The following is a 22,543-nucleotide window of genomic DNA, read 5'->3' as shown; positions in this document are numbered from 1 at the left end:
AATCTGGTAGTGGAAACAAAGTTTTAACACTTGCAGATCTAACATAGTTGCACTTCTTGGTAAGAAGTGTACAGAATGTTTAGTGGAAAAATCGTACCCCGAGTGATGTAGGGGCTATTTCTCTGGTCGACTTATGTTTTTAGGCCATGCTGTAGAACTCTTTTTCCTACTTAGATAATTAAGTTGTGTGATTCCCTTAAGTATATTTGTTCCTTCTCTCCATTTCCATTTCAACTATTGTGATTCTGGCCTTTTAATATGTTCCAGTTCACACCAGAGGCCCCCTGGTGGAAGAGTGGTTAAAATGCTTGGCTGTTAACTGAGAGATTAGAATAAATGCTTAGAAAAGAACAGTGAATAAGAAGATGGCCAAGGACCTGTTTGAGATAGATTGCTTGGAGAGGGCCTCTGTCTGGTGTGGCATTGGCCAACTCTGTAGGGGGAAGAATGGTCCAGAGAGAAGGAACAAGTGTACTGCTGGATTATAAACTTCCGGAGGACAGAGATGTCTGTGTTAGTCATCTTTCTCTCCAGCACCTACGACCGTTGCTGACATGTAGTAAGTGCCTTTGAACAACAATGGTGGTTGACGTATCTGGTCTCTGGCCTCCCTGTGGTCATGAGTCAGGGGTCAGACAAGCTTCCACATTCTATCCTTCATTCTGACATCAACCATTCTTCCCACCCCACTTTGTAGCTAGGCTGGGTTCATTAAGTGGACAGAGGCCACACAGAACTCACAGACAATACTCACAGTTAAGGGGAATTGACTTGGGGAATGAATAGGTTACCCTAAGTCAGGATCAGCAGACATTAAGGGTCTGGCCATTGGTGCCCTCAGCCAGCAGCCAAGGTGCTCTCCAGTTCGTAGTCCCTCTACCACTTAGTCCCTTGACCATTGCCTCCACGGGCAAGCCAGATCACCGGCCACTGTCCCACAGTTCCAAAGACCCAGACAAGAAAAGGAGAAGGCACAGAGCTGCTCCTCTGAGTCTCTATGCCACAATGTGTGATGCAGCTGGTCACGGTGGCCTCCACCACGTCAGACAGAGATCTTAAACAAGCTTTTCTTCCAGAACCTTCGGAGTGTCTCTCTTCTCTGCCTCTGACTCATCCTTACAGGCAGAGGAGTGGTAATGAAAACTGACCAGTCCCCTCTATTACTGTGATACACGCCCTATTTGCATAGTCCCATCCAATCACTTGGTAGGTGTTACAGTGACTAGGGTAGAAGAGCCCTATCAAGAAATATCACTCCACCACAGTAAGTACGCTACATAGCTATAGCATGAAGAGTAAGGGGAGCATGTAAGAAATAAGTCACAGTTGTGGCAGAGGCCAGCTCATGTACGGCCTGGTGAGACTTGAGAAGTTTGACTTCATTTAAAGATTGGGAAGCCACGCAGAGTTTTCACAGGAGTTTGATGGGCTGCTCCAGGAAGGGAATGGTAAAGCATCAGGAACATGGATTTTGAAGGTGGGCAGCCTCACTCGATTCATCCTAGCTCCATCCCACTGCCAAAGAGTTGATTCTAACCCCTTAGCTACCCTACAGCACAGAGTAGAACTGCCCCAGGGGTTTGCAAGGCTGTCATCTTTATGGAAGCAGACTGCTGCTACAGCTTTCACCCATGGACCAGCTGGTGGAGTCAAACCATCGAGCACTTGCTCACTATACCACAGGGCCCATGCTTGCTATGTCACTTAGTGTTTTGTGTTGCCTTCCAAATAAAACCTGCCATCGGGACACTCCTGACTCACGGGGACCCTACAAAACAGTATTTAACTGTTCATTTTGGGTTTCCCGTTTCCAAGGCTATAACTCTTTAAAGGAGTAGAAAGCCTCATTTTTTTCCTTTGTGCTTTTGAACCACCAACTTAAAGTTAGCAGCCCATTTTGAGAATGATGAGGGCAACAAATGCACACATGTGCTTGACACAATGGATGGTTGTATGGATTGTGATCAGAGTTGTATGAGTCCCCAATAAAATGATATTTTTAAAAACAGCCTATGTTAGTCTGGGTACTTTAGAGAAACAAATCCACAGAAACTCATGTGTAAGCGAGAGTTTTTTATAAAGGGTAAGTGCACATCAAGAAAACATCCCAATCCAGTGCTGCCCAAGCCCACAAGTCCAATATTAACCCATTAACCCTTATGTCCAACACCAATCCACAAAGTCCTCCTCCATCTCACAAAACACACACTATGATGGTTACTGCAGGAGGAAAGCCAAATCAGTGAATGTGTGAGCATCTCAGTGCTGGCAGGGGTCTCCACTCGGCTGCTCCAGTACCCAGGGCTGCATCGAGGTAGGTCCATGTGGCTTCTCCTTGCTGAAGCAGGGACCTGCCAAGGCAGCTGCACCCTGGTGCCACCATCACAGAACAAGAGACCCGAGAACTAGAAAGGCGATGCTCTCTGAGCTATTTATCCCTCCGCCCTCCTACCAACCCCACATGTGTTTTTCAGCCAGGTTGGCACAATAAACTAACTCATAACCCAACACCTAACCAACTCTGCCACTAGGGGCCCTCCTTTGTGTGGCCCTAGGCAGATTTTTAAGAACTTTTAAAAACTCAACTCTCCTGTATGTGGAATGAAAATGATAGTAGTATCTATAGGGAGACATAACTGGTCACATGCACGTGGGGCTTTCTGGAAGAGTGGCAAGGAGAATAGTCCAGAGTAGGAAGAAAAGAGGGATGTTTGTCTGCCCAGCTGCTTTCATCAATTTTAACTAAAGTACCGTGCTTTACAGTGCTTCTGAGTTACATGGCTTTTCAGTAACTTGTCAGCCAGCAGATCCTACACTCTGAGTTGTATTGCCGTCAAATTCTAAAGGGAAAGCTATCCTGGTCTGGGTAGGGAACCCTCCAAAAACTAGACTGAACAAGGCAGTGGAATGCTCACAAGGTTTGTGACCTCATATAACAGAAAACTGGTATGAAACCATTGCCATTTTTGATTAGGAAAACACCAGCCGTGTTTTAGGGTGGTTTATTTGGCTTGTCTTTTAGGGTTATTTGAAAGGAAGTGACTCGCCCGAGCACAACAGAAACCCAGGTTGGAAATGTTCCAGAGAGAGGGTGGGGCTAGGTTTAATAGGAAAAGCTTGGTAGCATCATGAAAGAAGAAAAGATGGAGCTTATGGCCAATGTGCAGCCAAGAGACTTTAAAATTGGATGTGAAATTTTGAGCCAGGATATCCAGAAAAATGGCAGAAAGAGTAAGCAAATGGGAAGATTTTGAACCCAGGACTTACTGTAGGTAAGAAGTGGGCCTCTGTTCAGAACCACTCCAGCTCACCCGCACTGTGTGCTTCAGACTTTCTGTAAAGCCTCCCCAACCACATGCTGACTTAAAGATACCTGAACTATGCAGAGGAAAAATATGAAGGGGCTTCAGAAAGTTTGTGGAAACATGGAATTAAAAGAGAAAAATATTAAATTTACTTCTCTACAAGCTCTATCAAGGTCAAGGTACTTTTATAAGTAATGATACCAGACAGTTAGTCCATCCCTAAAAAACTGGAAACAACTAAAAAAAACCTCATTGCCATCAAGTCGATGCTCACTCAAAGTGACCTCCTACAGGACAAGGTAGAACCGCCCCTGTGAGTTTCTGAAGCTGTGGCTTATTACAGGAGTAGAAAGCCTTGTCTTTCTCCCAAGGAGCTAGCTGGCTGGTGGTTTCAAACTGCTGACTTTGCAGTTAGCAGCCCAACAGGCAACACTACACCACACACACACACACACACAAAAAAAACCCGGAAGAAAACCCTGAGGGCCCTGGGAATTTCACCCTGCCAGTGCTGTCTTTTGTTACGTTAACTAAAGAAAATTGGATACCCTTTAGACATTTTTTAAGCTGGGAAACAAAAAGAAGTCAGGATCCAAATCAGGACTGTAAGGGGATGTCCAATGATTTCTAATAGAGATTCTTGGAGAGGGAGGGGGAGGGAATAAAGGTAAATGAGCTGATTCCAGGAACCCAAGTGGAAGGCAAATTTTGAGAATGATGAGGACAACGAATGTATAAGCGTGCTTTACTCAATTGATGTATGTATGGATTGTGATAAGAGTTGTATGAGTCCCAATAAAATGATTTATTTAAAAAATCTTACCAGATTGCCTTGTTTGGTGAGAGGATTGAGCCTGCGGCATTGTGGTGGAGGACGACTGGTGAACCTTCCTGAGTGTTTTTCAGCTACATTGTTGACTGACTTTCTCAAATCACTCTCACCATAAGTTCATGTGACTGTTCTTTTAAAATCATTTTATTGGGGGCTCGTACAACGCTGATCACCATCCATCCATCCATTGTGTGTCAAGCACATTTGTTTGTATATTTGTTGTCGTCCTCATTCTCAAAACATTTTCTTTCTACTTGAGCCCTTGGTATCAGCTCCTCATTTTTCCCCTCCCTACCTTCTCCCCCCTCCCTCATGAACCCTTGATAATTAATGTTATTATTTTGTCATATCTTATTCTGCATGTGACTGTTCTTTAGCCATGCAGAAAGTCAACAAATAAAATGCTTTAAGCACCCCCCAAAATGGTTGCTTTAACTAAACCACTTCTGGCTCCTGGTAGCTGTTGCTTTGACTTTTGCTTTGTCTTCAGGATTGTACAGGTAAAGTCCTGTTCCTTTTCTTATTAACAGCTATTTGAGGAAATTCTTCGGAATCTTGGTTCCACTTGTTTAAAATTTCCATTGAAAGCTCTGCTCTTCTCTGCAGCTGATCTGATTTCTTTGGGACATAAACTTTTCTGAAAGCATTCAGTAATTTCACCCTTCCAGAAACTCAGTGCCCCTGAACAATGACTGCCCCTCCCCGCCCCCTTTTCCCTCCATCTTACCCCTGTTTTAGGAAGTTAAATGGTAGTGGACTACTTTGGAAAAGAATAGTGATAGTGATAGAGATAGTGATAGTGATAGAGATGAGTTTATGCGTTCCCAGAGTCCATCAGGATATTACAGTGGTTCTCAGCCTTCCTTTCTAACAGTTCCTCATGTTGTGGTGAACCCCCCAACCATAAAATTATTTTTGTTGCAACTTCATAATTGTAATTTTGCTGTTACGAATTGGGAGACCCCTGTGAAAGTGTCGCTCGACCCCCAAAGGGGTTGCGACCCAAAGGTTGAGAACTCCTGATCTAGAAGCATATGATGTCCATGTGCTCTCACTGATGATAATTTTGGTCATCTGCTTAAAATTTTCCACCTGAACAAAATAATTTCTTACCTTCCTTTTGCCTACTGTACCTCAGAACTTGAATTAGCCATTTCCAAGGACCCCTGATAGTTAAGTGTAATTTTAATAGCTGGAAGTGTTGAACAGTTCTACTAAATATATATATCTAAGTCTACATAAAATATATTTTCTTCTATATTTCTCTCAATTTCAAATTTTTATATATTGATAAGTACATTTAAGCCAAATAAATGTAAAACTATAAATGTGCTCACATTTGGTATCCTTAGAAACTTTAATTATAAAAGATTTCAACCATCCAATTAATTAAAAGTGAAATGAATATCCATATACCCACAACCTAGTTCCATAGTTATTATATTTTTCCAGATATGCTTCCTCTATCTGTAGCTACAACTTTTATGTTGGATCATTATGAAATGTTACATACACATACATAGTTTGACATTCATGTCTGTACATTTCTAAATATGTCAATATACATTTCCTAGAAGAAAGGATATTCACCTGCTTAACCACGAAACCAGTACTGTGCTATAAAATAGTAATTGAATGGATTAAAACTTCTTCATTTGTCTCCAAAATGTTCTTGAAAACTGCTTTTCTCATCAGGAGCTGTCATAACATTGTATTTTATCAGGTTTAAAAAATATTTATTTAATTCCTTTTTTTTACATCATTTTATAAGGGGCTCATACAACTCTTATCACAATCCATACATACATACATCAATTGTGTAAAGCATATTTGTACATTCATTGCCCTCATCATTCTCAAAACATTTGTTCTCCACCTAAACCCCTGCCATCAGCTCTTCATTTTTCCCATCCCTCCCCTCTCCCCCCTCCCTCATTAAAATTAACCCTTGATAATTTATAAATTAGTATTTTGTCATATCTTGCCCTGTCCAACGTCTCCCTTCACCCCCTTTTCTGTTGTTCACCCCCCAGAAAGGAGGTCACATATAGATACTTTCCAACCCACCCTCCCTCTACCTTCCCAGTATTGCCACTCACACCACTTGTCCTGAAGGGTTCATCCATCCTGGATTCCCAGTGTTTCCAATTGCTATCTGTACTAATGTACATCCTCTGGTCTAGCCAGACTTGCAAGGTAGAATTGGGATCATGATAGTGGGGTATGGGGGGAGGAAGCATTCAGGAACTAGAGGACCTCCCCCTATCCCCCCACCCCCGTTTTAGGATATTGACTTTTTCCAGAGATTACCGGACACTTTAACTGCAAATAACATGCTCCTTCCCCCAGAAGGTATACTAAATTTTTATTACATGTTGAAAAAAAAATGTCATAGCAGCACTTAGAAAATACAAAATAACCTCCAGAGTGGGGAGGAAAGATTGGTAAGCAAATATAGGCGGTGTGTGGTTTGATAGATGCTGGTGAAAGCCAAGATTGTGGCCCTTAGACATCGCTTGAATCTGGAACTAAGCTCAGCCCGGGCATCAACTTTTAGCTGAACAATACACAAAGTGAATATTAACACCAGAGAGAGCTCACTCCTCAGTCCTGTCAACTATGTGCCACCAAAAGGACAGCATTTGTTTCACACATACACACACAGCTCCAGAGGCAGAAAGGAACAAGAAAGAAGGACAAATGGGAACTGGGAGCAGGGAGGAAGAGGACCAGTGCTGTTCCACCGGGGAATTACAACAAATGTCACCAAACAAAATGTGTATACATTGAATGGAGAACTAAGTTACTCTCCAAATTTTCACCCAAACTACAATTAAAAAAAAATCTAATGCAGTACTGCAAAGAGCTACCAGAATCCTGGTATACAATCATGTAAAAACCATGTCATTTTGAAATAAATAGTAACGAATAAATATGTTCATCTTCAAGCTCGTCTCAATATCATCTTTCACTTAGTATTTGTTTATTGATATCCACTGAATATTATTGAATTTTATTGAATAGCAATAAGAATCTGTTGATTTTTTTAATGCTTTCAACAATATAAACTTACATTTTAAGGCCCCATAATATATTAACCGTAGGAGGTAACGAACTAAAGGAAAATAATCTTTTCTTGAAAAATCATTGGAGCTATATATTGGCAATTGTGAAGACCCATCCTCCAATTGGATTTGAATTGTTAACATTCTGTACTAGAATGTGCCTCTGCTTTCAGTTAACTGGCTTTCCGTTTTGGAAAAAGGCCTACACTCCTTTTCTACTTAGTTCATACCTAAAGACATTTATTTGGTTAGAAATGAAGCCTGTTGGCTGGAAGAATGTCAAGATGTGTGCGTCAAAGAGCTCTGTTCGCCTGAGTCAACCATGTTTGTTAGGTCAGAGTAGAAAGAAAGTCAAGCCTTTGAATGACCCGTCATCATATTCTCTTTCAATTGGCAATGGAGACTCCTTTTGGACAAATAAAGAAACATTGTGGAATTATGTGCAGACCCTATCTGGTAAGAAATGAGTTAGAAATAATGACTTAACAAACTGATTTTAGAAGAATTATGCATTCCTTGTAGAAAATTCGAGTACAGAAAAATACAAAAAGCTAATCCAGCGTCGTGTATTTAAAAAAATTTTTTAATGTCAACTTTCAACCTACAGTAAAAAATATAAATAAAATGGTTGGTTAACATGTAAAAGGTTATTTCCATGTTACCACCAGCTGTAAGATTGACAGTTCAAACCCACCTACTGCTCTGTGGGAGAAAAGTGAGGTCGTCTGCAAAGTCTCACAAATCCTGTCTGGGGTTGCTGTGAGTCAGCTCGATGGCAGTGGGTTGCTTTAGTTAGGACCAGAAGCCAAGTGGCCATACCTATCATCTCGCCTCCGGTGGACAGGAGAAGCATTAACTCAACTCCATGCTGAATTGTGAGGTATTTCCCTCTGCTCTCTACTCCTGCGAAGGTCTCTGACAGACCACTAAGTTCCATTACAGAATGTCATCTGATCTAGGGAGAGCATAATTGGAATGAGCAATAAAGACAACTTGATGGCAAGCTAAGAATTTAATAAGTTGAGGATTGAACTTCTGTGCTTTCTGTGGTTCTGGAATCTTGCATCCCATTTTAACACATTATGACAGTAATATTTTTTAAAAGTAATTGAAGTCATTGATCCTTATTGTTGTTGTGTACCTGCAAAAGTTTGCCAAACAAATGTATAAATAATACTGGCTTATAGTTAAGCATAAATTGTAGGTAGTTGTGTTAGGTTGGGTTCTCTAGAAAAGCAAAACGACTGGCTTTACACAGCTGTAAAAATAACTAAGTATTTTAGTTAAAGTCTATTCTAGTTCAATTCAGGCTATTGGTTCATGGAAATTGATTAATAAGAAGCAGGAAGATTAAGACGAAGAAGCAGCAGGAGGTGCAGGCTGGTGGATGCAGAGGTCCAAAATCCACTGTAGTTAGTCTCCTGGTAGTTCCTGGGATCAGCAGGCCATGAAACAGGAGATGGTAAAACCAGATGCAAGATCCAGCTCCAGCAAAAGGTGAAGGGCCAAAGAGGATTCGACTCTGCTCAGTCTCTCTTTCTTAAATCAAAAGGCTTAGGACACCAACAATGTCAGAATGAGAAGTCAGAGAGAGACTCAAACTTGCTGTCAGCTATAAAGTAGCCAAAGCACATGGAGAAAGGATGAAGTCAAAGAGCTGAATAGAAAGAGGAGACAAAGCCAAATTTTGACCTAGAATTAGAAAATCAAAAGGGAAGAGCACATTCCGCATATCTGAAACTGAAAGAACTCAAGAAAAAAAATGTAAGCCTCAAGTTGCAGTTTTGAAAGATTCTCTGGGCAAAATATTGAACGAGACAGGAAGTATCAAGAGAACATGAAAAGAATAGCAGAGTCACTGTCACAAAAAGAGCTAGTCCACAGTCTACCATCTCAGGAGGTAGCAGCCCATGAGCAAGAGCTAATGGTGCTGCAGGAAGAAGTTGAAACTGCACTGATGCTTTAGCCTAAAACAAGGAAGTGATGGGATACCCATGGGAATGTTTCAGCAAGCTGAAGCAGCACTGGAAGCACTCGCTGTCTATGCCAGGAAATTTGTAAGACAGCTAGTTGGCCAACTGACTAGAAGAGATCCATATTGGTGCCCCTTCAAATAAAAGTGACCCAACAGAATGCTGAAACTATAAAACAGTATCATTGACATCACACACGAGCTATATTTTCTTGAGCCACCCAACAACAGTTGCAACAATACATTGACGGAACTGCCAGGTTCAGCCCGGATCCAGAAGAGGACATGGAACAAGGGATAATCAAAGCTGATGTCAGGTGTATCTTGGCTGAAGGCAGAGAATACTAGGAAGGTGTTCACTTGTGTTTTATTGACTATGCCAAGGCATTTGTGTGGACCATAATAAAGTGTAGTTAACCTTGATAAGAATGGGAATTCGAGATCACTTCATTGTGCTCATGAGGAACTTGTGCATGGATCCAGAGGCAGTTGTTCAAACAGAGCAAGGGCATACTACATTGCTTAAAATCAGGAAAGGTGTGCATCAGGGTTGTGTCCTCCCACCATAATTGTTTAATCTGTATGCTGAGCAAATCATTGAAGAAAGTGGATTATATGAAAAAGAATGCAGCCTCAGGATTGAAGGAAGGCTTATTAACAACCTGCAATATGTAGATGACACTTTCCTTGCTGAAAGCGAGGAGGACGGGAAGCACTTGGTGTAGCTTTCAGAGTATTGAAAAGCAAAGATCTTACTTTGAAGACTAAGGTGCACCTGACCCAAGCTATGGTATCATATGCATATGACAGTTGGACATTGAATAAGGAAGACCAAAGAAGAATCAATGCATTTGTATTGTGCTGGAGAAGAATATTAAAAGTATCGTGGACTGCAAAAAGAGCAAACAAATCTGTGGTGGAAGAAGTATGACCAGCGTGCTCCTTAGAGGCAAGGATGCCAAGACTTGGTCTTACATACTTTGGACATTTTGTCAAGAGAGATCAGTCCCTGAAGAAGGACATCATGTTGGGTAAAGTGGGGCTGGGGGGCAGCCAAGGAGGGGAACGTCCTTATTGAGATGGATTGACACAGTGGCTGCATCAGTGGTTCAGGCATCGGAACATTGTGAGGATGGCACAAGACCATGAGTTTTTCATTCTTTTCTGCATAAGGTTGCTATGGGAACCAACTGGATGGTACCAATAACAACACGACACCAAAGTAGCGTCATCAGGCTGCAACTCAACGGACAGGTTGAGCTCTCCCCTACCCTTACCCAGGAGTGTCTAGTGACACAATCCCTAACTATCATGGTAGTATAGAATAGGGAAACAAATGTACAGTACCTTATACTACAACCTTTCTGAGAGCTTGTAAGTCAGTGGTCCTCAAACTTTACACAGGGGGCCAGATCACTGTCCCTCAGACCCGTTGGAGGGCCGGACTATATTAAAAAAAAAAACTGTGAACAAATTCCTATGCACACTGCACATATCTTATTTTGAAGTAAAAAAACAAATGGGGCAAAAACACTCGGCGGGCCAGATAATGGCCTCAGTGGGCCGCATGTGGCCCACGGGCCATAGTTTGAGGACGCCTGTTGTAAGGGCTGGAGTGAATGATGGTTACATCAAGGAGATTTTATCCTGCAGACTCTGTTCACTCAGAACATCTTATATCTTACCTTTCTTAACACATAAGAGAGTGTACCCAAAAAAACCTGAAAATTTTTTTCAAAGCTATGTATTAAAATTTTTTTATAAAACTACCTTCAAAGTACTCTCTATTACACTTAATACATTTGTCAAATCTGTGATTCCATTCTTGGAAGTAGTTTTCAAACTCATCTGTTTGGATGGCTGACAGCACCTCCTCATTTTTTTTTCACCTCTTGTAACTTGTCAAATCACTGCCCTTTCATGTCCCTCTGATTCGCGGAAACAAAAAGAAGTTGAACAGAGCAAGTTCAGGTGAGTAAGATGCATAGGGAAATAGAGGCATGCTGTTTTTTACCAAAAACTGGCACACTGAGATGGCAGGTGCATTGTCATGGTGGCAAAACTAGTCCCCCGTCTACCACATACCCGGCCTTTTTTTTTTTGGTCACCCACTGTTAGCAATCTTTTCAGAACCTCTAAATAGAAAGCTTGATGAACAGTCTGACCTGGTGACCTCTACATGCACTATCCCCCTCTCATCAAAAACCTAATGAGCATCATCTTGATCTTTGATTTCACTTGACGAATTTTGGGGGCCGAGATGACAGTGGCGTATTCCACTGGCTTGATGATATTTGCTTTCGAAGTCATAAGAATAGTACCATGTCTTGTCACCAGAAATGACCTTGTGGGGAAAGTCTGGGTTGCTTCGAAGGTGTTCTTTGAAATCACGGCATGTTTCCACTAGAGGATCTTTTTCCTGGTCAGTCAGAACCCGAAGCACAAATTTCACAGTGACCCTTCTCATTCCCAAATCTTCTGTTAAAATTCACTGAACTGAGCTCCAAAGTAGTTCAGATAGCTTCCCCACCTCTTCAATGGTCTGTCTTTGATTTTCGAGCACAAGTGCATGAATTTTTTTCAACATTTTTGTGTTTGGGAAGTTGACGGATGTCCAGAATGAAGTTTGTCATCAATCAACATTTGACCTTTTTTGAAATGAGAAAACCATTCCTACATTTGAGTTTTCCCCATAGCGCTGTCATTGTAAGCTGTGTGTAACATCACAACAGTTTTTGTGGCATTTTTCCCAAGAAGGAAACAAAATTTCACTGCTACACACTGTTTTCTTAAATCGGCCATCACAAATGAGGTTTGAGCTAAACTGCTTTTCTGAGAAAATTCACTGCAACCAGAGAGAACTTTACCAGACACCACCACTGGGTACCCTAACTCAGAGCTATTTGCTTGATGTTCCCCTAGCAGGGAAAACTGTGCTGTGAAAGTTCTGGCTAGCTTATTTTCTGGTTGTTTTTTTTGGGGGGGGTACCCCCTTCAGAGTTCTTACCTGACCACAAAGCTCACCTTTATACACCCAAATGAGGGATGTGTTGCCTCCAAAGTGCAGAGACCCACCAGGCACTCGCTGCCATTGAGTCAAAGCTGACTCGGCAACCCCATAGGACAGGGCAGAACTGCCGCTGTGAGTTTCCAACACTATAACTCTTGACAGCAGCAGAAAACCCTGTCTTTCTCCTTTCTAGACCTTTTATTAGACTTAAATCACAGAGAGACCCCAAAGGTGAAGTTAGATGGTGACTTCAGAGGAAGTGCCCTATACTCCTAAAGGACCGCCTGGGTTTTCTAATATACAAGTAAAAATCTAGAGATGGGTGTGCAGTCTCCACTAAAGCCCAGTAACAGGCTATAAGCTGTTTTTCAAAAGGGGAGTAGTTACCTGCAGAGGATGTCAGCTTTGCTCCAAAATCCTAAGGGTCTGCCTGGCTCATCAGTATGGGCCTGCCAGAGACTCCAAAATGCCTGTCTATCTGCCACTGACACTTTTGAACCAGCCAGATCATACAGCCCATGTGGTGGGGTGGCTTTCACATGCTCCTGTACCTGTGGACGAGCATTGTCCTGTCCTGGGCCCCACTGGCAGCTTTTCGAGTCACTTGATAGATCCGCTGGAGTAGTACACCCAAATGAGGGATGTGTTGCCTCCAAAGTGCAGAGACCCGCCAGGCACTGTTCCTCCACTTTCGTTGTGGGAGGGGCCACTTGCGGTAACTTTTCTTTCAGTGTAGGAGGGTTATCTCAACATGCCCCACCCCACTGAACCTCTAGAAATTTCACTGAAGTGAAAGGCACCTGAATTTTTGTTGGAAATTTCCCACCCTCTAGCATAAAGATTTTTTTTTTACCAATAAGTTTAAAGTTATTGATTCTTCTTCCTTACTTGGTCTAATCAGCATAATGGCATCATTATGATGAACCAGTGTGAACATTTTGTGGAAGAGAAAGGTGGTCAAAGTCTCAGCACTAAATTATGGCATTAACTCAGGGAGTTGACATAACTCTGGGGAAGAGTTTAAAAAGTATTGCTAATAAATAGATAATGTATTGTTGCCCTTGCCAACTAAAAGCAATCTGTTTGTGGTGGGCTTTTGAAGTTGGAATTGAGAAAAAAGCATTGGCCAGACCAATAGCTGCATACCAGGTGCTGGAAGAGGTATTATTTTGCTTAGGCAACGAAACCACATCTGGAACAGCAGCTGCAATTGGAGTCACGACCTGGTTAAGTTTATGATAGTTTACTCTCATTTGCCAAGATCCATCTGTTGTTTTGCCCAGGCCAAATAGGTGAGTTAGATTGGGACATGGTGGAAATTACTACCTCTGCATCCTTCAGGCCCTTACAGGTGACACTAATCTCTACAGTCCTTCAAAAAATGCACATTGCTTTTGTTTTACTCTTTTCTCCCCTAGAGCAACCAGCGGCCTTTTACATGAGTGAGCATTCATGGGGGAAAAGAAAATCAGACTTTTCAGGGATTACTCAACACTGGCTCTGAATTGGTTTTAATCCCAGGAGGCCCAAAACCTTTTGAAGGCCCCCTAGTCAGAGTGGGACCTTAGGGAGGTGATGTTATTAATGGAGTCTTAGCGCAGGCCCATCTCACCGTGTGTCCAATGTGTCCCAATCCATCAGGTAGTGATTTCCCCCAATTCCAGAATCCATTATTGGAATAAACATACGCAATAACTGACAGAAACCCCCTACTGGATCCCTGAAATGTGGAATAAGGGCTTTTATGGGAAGAAAGGCCAAAATGGAAGCCGTTAGAAATGCTGTAATCTTAGAGGAGTGTAGCTATCACCACTCCCTATTTCCAAAAGTATTTCATTTCATTCCATATAGAAACTCAGTGCCCCTAAAGCTGTAACTTCTCCCTTCCCATTTTTCCTGACAACCACTATTACGCTTTTGATTCTGTACATTTTCAGCAAGTTTTTTAAGTATGCTACTTTTTGGCTTTTGTATTTCTAAGCCTATGAGATCTTTTATACTTTGCCTGGGAATTTCCTGTGAACCCTTACCAGTATTGTTTTTCTGGTTGTTGAATGCTAAATATTCTTAATGTCTGCTGCCCTCTGGGAGAAGCTGTGGCTGTCTGTCTCCACAAAGAGTACACTGGAAACAGCGACCGGGCAGTTCTGTTCTGCCCTGTTAGTGTCTCTACGAGTCTCCTAGACAGTAGTGGATGATATTTCAACTCATTCTCGTTCACTCACTGTCATCAACTCGGTCTGGTTCACAGTGACCCCATAGGAGACGGCAACGCTTTATAAGAGTAGAAAGCCTTGCCTTTCTCCCTTGGGAGCAGCCAGTGATTGTGAACTTCTGACCTTATAGTTAGCCCAGCGGGTAACCACTACCCCATCAGGACTCAGATATTCCCACTATGGTAGATTAGAAATTCCTTTCCTAGGGGTGCTTCAGATAAAAATTCACATAGCAATCTAGTTTTCCAATCAATCTTTCACATAGAAATTGTTTCACAGCATTGGTTACAATCTACTATGTGTCTGCACTCTCCCCAGTGCTTGTCTAGGGATCCCCATTTCTGTTCAACCACTGAGACCTTTTCTGCCTTCACATCTTTTCTTTTGGGTAAATGTTGCCCTTGTGGTTTTGTTCAAAGGAGCACAGTCTTCCCGGGTTTTACTGCTTATTCCATAGGCCCCATGGATCCACTGTTTGGCTGAGAGGTGACCTCTGGGAGTGTCTTTAGTTTTAAATTAGGAGGTTAGATTGCCTTAGGGCAGTAGTCTTTTTTAAAAAAAAACAAAAAACCTTTATTGTGAACTCTTACATCTCTTATCACAATCCATACATTCATCCATTGTGTCAAGCACATTTGTACATATGCTGCCCCCATCATTTTTAAAGCACTTTCTTTCCACTTGAGCCCTTGGTATCAGCTCCTCATTTTCCCCCTCCCTCCCATACCCTCCCTTCTTCATGAATCCTTGATAAGTTATGGATCATTATTTTCATATCTTACATTGTTAGAAGGCTGCTGACAAGTTTCTTTAGACCCCAGAAGCTCGATTACATATTTCTTACTGGCGGGAACACTTATATATAATGTCCTTGAATCTCTGGGACCTGACCAAGGTCCTGTAATATGGCTGGCTGGCTGGCTGGCAGATAATATTTTTAGGAGAACAGAACATTCTCGGCCTACATGTCATGATCCCCAACGCTGTAGTCCTTACACACAATGGTGGGTTTGCACTGCGTTTGACCACAACCACGGGAAACGTTTCTTCTCGACATTTTCTAAACAGCCGTTTGGTACTCACTTACTAACCACTGTAATTGAGAGGAATATAACTATGGCAGCTTCGGTAGGAAGAAGACAATTAAGAGAACTAAAGACAAGTTCACTGCACAACTTGTATTTCTACAGAACTGTCAAACTTGTGTGCTTACAGATCAGGGAGCAGAGAAACATGAAGGGACAGGTCAGTCCTCTGGGCTTACTGATCAGGAGAAGGAGTTGTCCAGCAGTGCCTTCCAAGCCTTTGCAGTAAGTAAATGGTTCCTCTTTGTCTGCTCAGGTCTGAGAAATCTGTCAGACACGGATATTTTCACAGTGGCTTTTCATTTTTAACTTGGTTCTGTGATAACTCAAGAATTGAGTTTGGAGACATAAATTTAGCCTTAAAATCAAAATCATTTTAGAATTGATTTTAAATATCATGAAAGGAGCAGGAGTAATTCGAACCATAATTTATATTTTCACACATATTATTTTTAAGTGTTTTTAATTTAGATATGTAAATAGGTTGGTCAGCCGTCATTTAACTTTTCTAGTCAGTTTTTTTCCTTTGAATACACTTTAAAATAGAACTCTAAAATTTCATTGTTAAGCCTTTTTTTCTATCATAAAACTATGTACAAGATAACCCAATTTTATCAGCTTACTAACATGTAAGCAGATGAACTTGGGAGTTGGATATTTGAAATACATATACTAGAAATTAAAATCGGGAATGCTGTTACCGCGTTTCCCCACCCCCTCGGGCCTTTGTTAACATACCAAACCAAAACTAACCTCACTGCTACCGAGTCAGTGCCAGTTCATAGTCACAAGATAATACACTCCAATGTCAGAGTTTGATTCTTAGCAAGTAAATAGCCATAGTTTCTTTTAGTAGCCCTTCATTTAATAACTCCAGTTAAAAAGAGCATTTTTTAAAAAAGAAATGAGTATATGTGGAAATAAATGGGATTGTTCATAAAGCTTAAGATACATAATTTTGCTTGTGTCCTTTCTTTTTAAGGCTGGAAATTATGATACCTGTCTGCAACACCTTGCCTGCCTGCAAGATATAAACAAAGACGATTATAAAATAATTTTGAATACTGCAGTAGCTGAGTTCTTTAAAAGTAACCAAACAACAACAGATAATTTGAGACAGACACTTAACCAGCTGAAGAATCAGGTGATCCATGAATGGATTTTGCTATAAAAATATTGTGATATTTTTTAATATGTGAAATAAAAATAGTTAAGGAAAATAAGTGTGATTTCCTACCTGAAATCGTTTTAATATATCTGAAACATTTATTGATATTAATTTTACTTGTATAAACTTATTTGAAGAAATGAAAGCTGGTATGTTGTGTACTTTTATTTGCTGTTTCTCTTTTCATTTGAACAGACTGGATTAATATAACAAATTTGGATGCTCAGAGTTTTGAGGAAGAATTACAGTAAAGACAAATGAAGTTTAGCTGATGGATGAAATATGCCTTATCTGTAATTACAAAGATTTTGGTTTTAATAATACCAAGTTGGTTTAGTATTTTGGATCAGAGTTAATTAAATAGAAGACACTCTGATACATGGTTTGGAGCTTCCATTAAACAGTGTTCTTTCTGCCTATAGCAGCAACATTTCTCGAGACTTCAGAAGTTGAGTAACTATGGTAACGATAGGATTGGCTCGCAGTCCTTTAGTTCTGTGTGACCAGAGCCTGTGCTAAGCACGTGGTCGAACACTGCTCACTTATTTTTCCCAGCAGCCCTGCCGTCATTGTAATTCTGTTCATTTTATAGACAGGAAAGCTGAGGCACAGGGAGCCTGTATAAATTGTCCAGAGACATATTACTCTTAAGTAGTAAGAACTACATTAACCCAGACCTGTTTGACTCAAGGTCCTATGCTTTTAATAACTGCTGCTTCATCTAAAGGATCTTGAGACGTTACTGAGCCTCTGCCGGTATTCATGAGTACCACTGTGTATCACCGTAAAACTGTATAGTTGAGCAATAAGTGACCCCATCAGGAACTTTATAATTTTATATAGAAATAAAATGATTTAAAAACCCTATTAGAATTCTCCAGAAAATGAAAATAATAACCAACATTTATTGAGTGCTTAAGGCCAATTATCATTTAAGTGTTTTTGTGCTTTATCTCATGTAATCATAGGATTATTATCATCTCAGTTTAAAAACTGAAGTCCAGGAAGTCTAATTTGCTCAGCTAGTAAATGGAGATTTTGAACCAAACCTTGTATCTGTTCAGTCTGTGTTTAATACCAACTTGGTCTTTGTAAACTTACATATCATGACATTGCATCCTTATTAGTTATGACATAATCTGTAGCTCCAAAATCAAAAGAAAGATGATAATTGCTGATGTCTAATATGAGAGGGCTTCAAGAGTTCATGGAAAATATAATCACCAAAAGATAATGAAATTTTCTGAAACACCTTATATATGTGCCCTATGACCCAACAGAAATTGTTTGCCAAGACAGATGGATATAGCCATTGAACCCAAGTTAAGCCATAGAACTTTAGAATAGGAAGCTCCTACAAATTTCTTGTTAAGCCAAGAAAGAAAAATTGTTTTAGTTAATTCTTTCACCAACCTTTCTTCTTATTAAAGATTGATTCAGTATTCCTCAAGTGCCGTCAACTCAAATTTCCTAGAAATTTTTATACTTGTGCCTCTTGGTTTTTTCTAAGTCATACACCTGCTTAGAATCACATTTATAGGCAAATATTTTGTTAGCATTTTATTTTATTCGGTTTAATGAATAGTTTTTATTCTGACAGAGGCAGTGATTGGATTATTTTACTAAATCACAGAAATGGTGTAAACTTACTCATGTCAGAGGTTCAACTATTGTCATTCTTAAACTGCTTAATCTCAAACTCCTCCATTTTCTGACGAGGAATGAATCTCTTAGCTTATTCTCATGCCATTACATAACAAGCATCCAGTTGTCTTTCTTTGGTAATAGTCTTGTTTCTTTATTTAAGGAAATTATTTTTAATCCCTTCAAGACTTAATCACTTGAAATACACATACTCTAAGCTACTAGGTCCACTTGCTAACATTTGAACCCACTCTTCCCAGCCTACCACATGAGTGATTGAAGTCTACAGAGACCTGATAACAAATCATGGTGTGCAATGAATCTTCAGGTTCCTTGCCGTTAGCCAAGCCAAGGGTGTTAAGTCTGGGTGTATCATGGAAGTCAGCATTGTTGTTAGGGGCCATTGTTTCTGTTCCAACTCGTGGCAACCCTATGTGCAACAAAACAAAACACTGCCCAGTCTTGCGCCAACCTCTCAACTGTTCCTACAATGGGTCCGTGGTGGCAGCCCCTGTACCAGTCCGTGCCGTTGAGGACCTCCATTTTTGCTGCCACATTGTCAGTCTTTGAACAAGTTATTTACTGTTGCACAGTACTTTATTACAGTGTTTATTTGACAAGGAAAAACCAGTTTAAATACAGGTGAAATTCCTGTACTAACTTTCATGTGTTAAATGGATCTGTGAAATGGATGTGAAACTTGTTTAAAATGTGAAAGAATAGCATAGCACTATAGTTTACAAAAGTGATATACTAGGGGGGAGGGGGAAAATGAGGCGATACCGGGCACTCAAGTAGAAAGAAAATGTTTTGAAAGTTATGATGGCAACATATGTATGTACAAAGGTGCTTGACACAATGGTTGGATGTATGGATTGTGATAGCTGTAAGAGGCCCTAATAAAGTGACTTTTAAAAGAGAGAGATACTGATAGTCATTAACTGTCAAATAGGAAGTATTAATATGTTTTCCTTTGGTATTATGCATGTAAAGTTACTAGTAAAGCCTTTAAAGCCCCACTTTAACCACCATATATGACCTGCGTGTTTTTGTTGTTCATTATTTTTAAAAAGTTCCTTTTTTTAATGAAAATGAAAAGTAACCATTACTGGAGAATCAGAAAATACATGTCTTAGTCAAATAATAAAAATAGGAATGATGATATTCTCCATGCCCTTGAGGTGTATGAACCCAAACCAAACTCACTGCTGTGCAGTCAATTCTGACTCATCTTGACCCTATGGGACAGGGTAGAACTGGGCCGGTGGGTTTTGAAGACTGTATCTCTACTAGAGTAGATAGCCTTGTCTTTCTCCCACAGAGCAGCTGGTGGTTTCAAACCACTGACCTTGTGGTTAACAGCCTAATGTGTAACCACTGTGCCACCAGAGCCCCTTCCTGGTGGTATATAGTTAGGGTTAGATGAAATGTTCTCTATTAAAGGTTTAACTTAATAGCAGGCTTGGCACATAGTATATAATTAGCTATTGTAGATCTTTAAATTTGACTGGATTTTTAGTCAAATGGAATTGAGCTATTCATTCTTGAAGTTGTCAGGGAAAGCTTGTTTTGAGTTCTTTTCTGTTCTCCATAGAGTGCCGTGCAGCTCCTGAGGCTGGAAGGTAGGAAGCCCGTTCAGAAGTTCTGTCGTCCAGTCCGTTAAAACAAAGGCTGTGTCATCAGAACCACAAGGAAGAGAACCACTTGTGCTGGGCGGGAGAGTGGGTAACTCTCAGGACTTTAAACTTACTAGCTACTTCAGGGGAGAAAGATGAGGCTGTCTACTGCCGTAAAGATATACAGTCTCAGAAACCCCAGAAAACAGTTCTACTCTGCCCTATAGTTACTAAACCAGAATCAACTCGTTGGCTGTAGCTTTGGTTTTGTTGTAGTTTTCTTTAATAGAATCCTACTGTGAATGAATGCATTAGTGAAATGATTTGTAGTAATGAAAATAGTTAAAATAACTGGGGTACTAGAGAAAGTGGGGAAAGCCAGCAGAAGTGCTGCCCCACTTTCCTGTTTATTCCGATAGGTTCCTTCGCTATTGCTTTGTATTTCCTTACTGCTGTTCAAGCGTAGTCCCTGTTGATTGTTTCCCAGGTGCACTCAGCCGTGGAAGAAATGGACGGACTGGATGATGTTGAGAACAGCATGTTGTATTACAACCAGGCAGTCATCCTTTATCACCTCCGGCAGTACACAGAAGCCATCTCAGTTGGCGAGAAACTGTACCAGTTCATAGAACCTTTTGGTATGTTATGTGTCTAGTCTTAAGTTCTTTGATACTTTTACCTCGATTATCCAGATCAGAAGCTAGACCTCGATAACTAAGGAGAGAAAAAAACTTCCATTGCTTGATGGTTCGAAAATTATTTTAATTTTTCAATTTTGACTCAAAATTTCAAGTCAACTTGCTAGAAATGCTGGGTCTAAGTGGAAACACTTAGTTATCTATTTTTATTGTTATTTTTTCCTTTGCAGCTTTTAAACACTTGCAGTGGATCTGATCCTTACCTCGCATAGTGAACTGAGGAAGAAACACTGGAATGTCAGGGGACTGAAGAGTATTTCCTTTTGTTTACTAGCTAGAATTGTTGTGGGTCATCATAGACTAGGTGGCACAGAACTACATACAGTGGTAACACAGCTTACTATTTCTAGCTTCGGGGACACGTAGGACCAGGGAACAAAGAGGAGGGAGGAAAATCACAGAATGAAGACTTGGCAGGGAAATAACTGTTAGGGGGCTGTTCCTTTAGCTTTTTGTTTTTTTCTGAGTTCCAAGGGGAATTTTTATACCCATAATCTTAAACAAGTAATAAGCTTGAAGATTGGTAACTGCTTTTAAGCTGCAACACACTGATGGGCATTCCTGGTTTTCGGCAGTGGCTCCCTTTGGAACCTCGAGAGCAGACCGTGTGCACCGAGGCCTGGCTCTCCTTTGCTGACCGCTAGTTGAGCAGCTGGTCCTTTGGTTCCCAGGAGGCACGTTATCTTTTTCTCAATCCTGAGAGCTGGTGGCCAGGCTGGTGGAGCAAAGATGCCACCTTCTGCAGTATAGCTCAAGACTAGAATTTTACTTTTAGTCCAGATGCATGTTTCTATAAAATGGTTTCAAGAGTCCCAGAACAGTTCGGGAAATTCTAATCTTCTGTACTGTGGCTAAACAATCTACAAAAAACTAGGCAGCATTCTAGTCCGCCCTTCTTCTTTGGCAGTCACTATAATTGTTAACTTTCTTACCCTATTCTTCATGCACCATATTTATTGAGCACCGCCAGTGGGCCAGGTGCTATTGTGGAATCGGGATAATGCTGTTTACCAAAAAACCCTTTGCCGGCAGTAAACATATATCCTATTGGGGGAGAGGAAGACCATGGAAAAATTCCATTACCTTCCAATTCCCTTTTTCACAAACCTTTTGAAGTCCCTTGACTTATGTCAGTGTTGTAAAGTAAAGCTAGAATTAGGCAAGAGGACAAAGATTGACCAGGACTGGTATCTTTTGATAAGGTTGCCAGGGAAGACCTCTAATGAGATAGCTTTTGAAAAAGGGCCTGAATAAAGAGATGAACTGAGCCTTGCTACTCTTTGGGGGCGGTAGGGGGTGGGGGGAAAGCATTACAGCCAGAGGGAGTAGAGTATGCAAAAATGGTAAAGTGAGGGTGCAGTTGGTGTGCGAGAGGCATAGGATGGGGAGAATCAGGACGAGCTAGGGGAGCATAGGAATTTAAAAGCCCCATAGTCTAGAAAGGACTTTTTAGTGTGTGGTAGGAAGCTGTTATAAACACGCTGGTGCCACAGTAGTTAAAACACTTGGCTGCTAAATGAAAGGTTGGTGGTACAAACGCACCAACCACTCCACAGGAGAAATGTGGCAGTGTGTTTCCATAAAGATCACAGCCTTGCAAACCCTATGGGACATTTCTGCTGCCCTGTCCTCTAGAGGCGAACTATAAATCTGAGTCAACTGCCTACAGAGGGTTTGGTTTGGGGGAGGGGAGGTTTTGTTTTTGAAGCTTACACAGTAGCTGAGTTCAGTCTAAATGGATTGGTGTGCTGCTGAGTAGAAGCAAGGAGGGAAATAGATTTTGAGGAGGTTTCGAAACTTCTGAAACGTCTCTGTTCTTGATTAGGGCAGTCTTTTAGATGTCTTATGTTGTTTTGTCATTTGGGGAAAGAAAAGAATATATTTCTGTGTCACACCAGATCACTTTTCTTGTTTTCATTAAGTCCTTCTGAC

At 40.9% G+C, this 22,543-nt stretch overlaps 1 protein-coding gene across 4 annotated transcripts in view; it reads left to right on the top strand.

Annotated features, from left to right (window-relative positions):
• Positions 1–22,543, top strand: part of CNOT10 (CCR4-NOT transcription complex subunit 10) — a 75,496-nt gene that overhangs the window by 3,112 nt on the left and 49,841 nt on the right. For all 4 annotated transcript variants that reach the window (XM_075547099.1, XM_075547100.1, XM_075547098.1 and 1 more), the window contains exons 2-4: positions 15,616–15,710; positions 16,468–16,629; positions 20,401–20,551. In XM_075547099.1, the coding sequence (XP_075403214.1) occupies positions 15,616–15,710; positions 16,468–16,629; positions 20,401–20,551 (408 nt within the window). The remainder of the gene's footprint in view (positions 1–15,615; positions 15,711–16,467; positions 16,630–20,400; positions 20,552–22,543) is intronic.

Source organism: Tenrec ecaudatus, chromosome 4 (assembly GCF_050624435.1).
Source record: "Tenrec ecaudatus isolate mTenEca1 chromosome 4, mTenEca1.hap1, whole genome shotgun sequence".
Classification (NCBI taxonomy): domain Eukaryota; kingdom Metazoa; phylum Chordata; class Mammalia; order Afrosoricida; family Tenrecidae; genus Tenrec; species Tenrec ecaudatus.
Note: the sequence above shows the minus strand (reverse complement) of the source record. Positions and strands in the feature narration are given on the sequence as shown.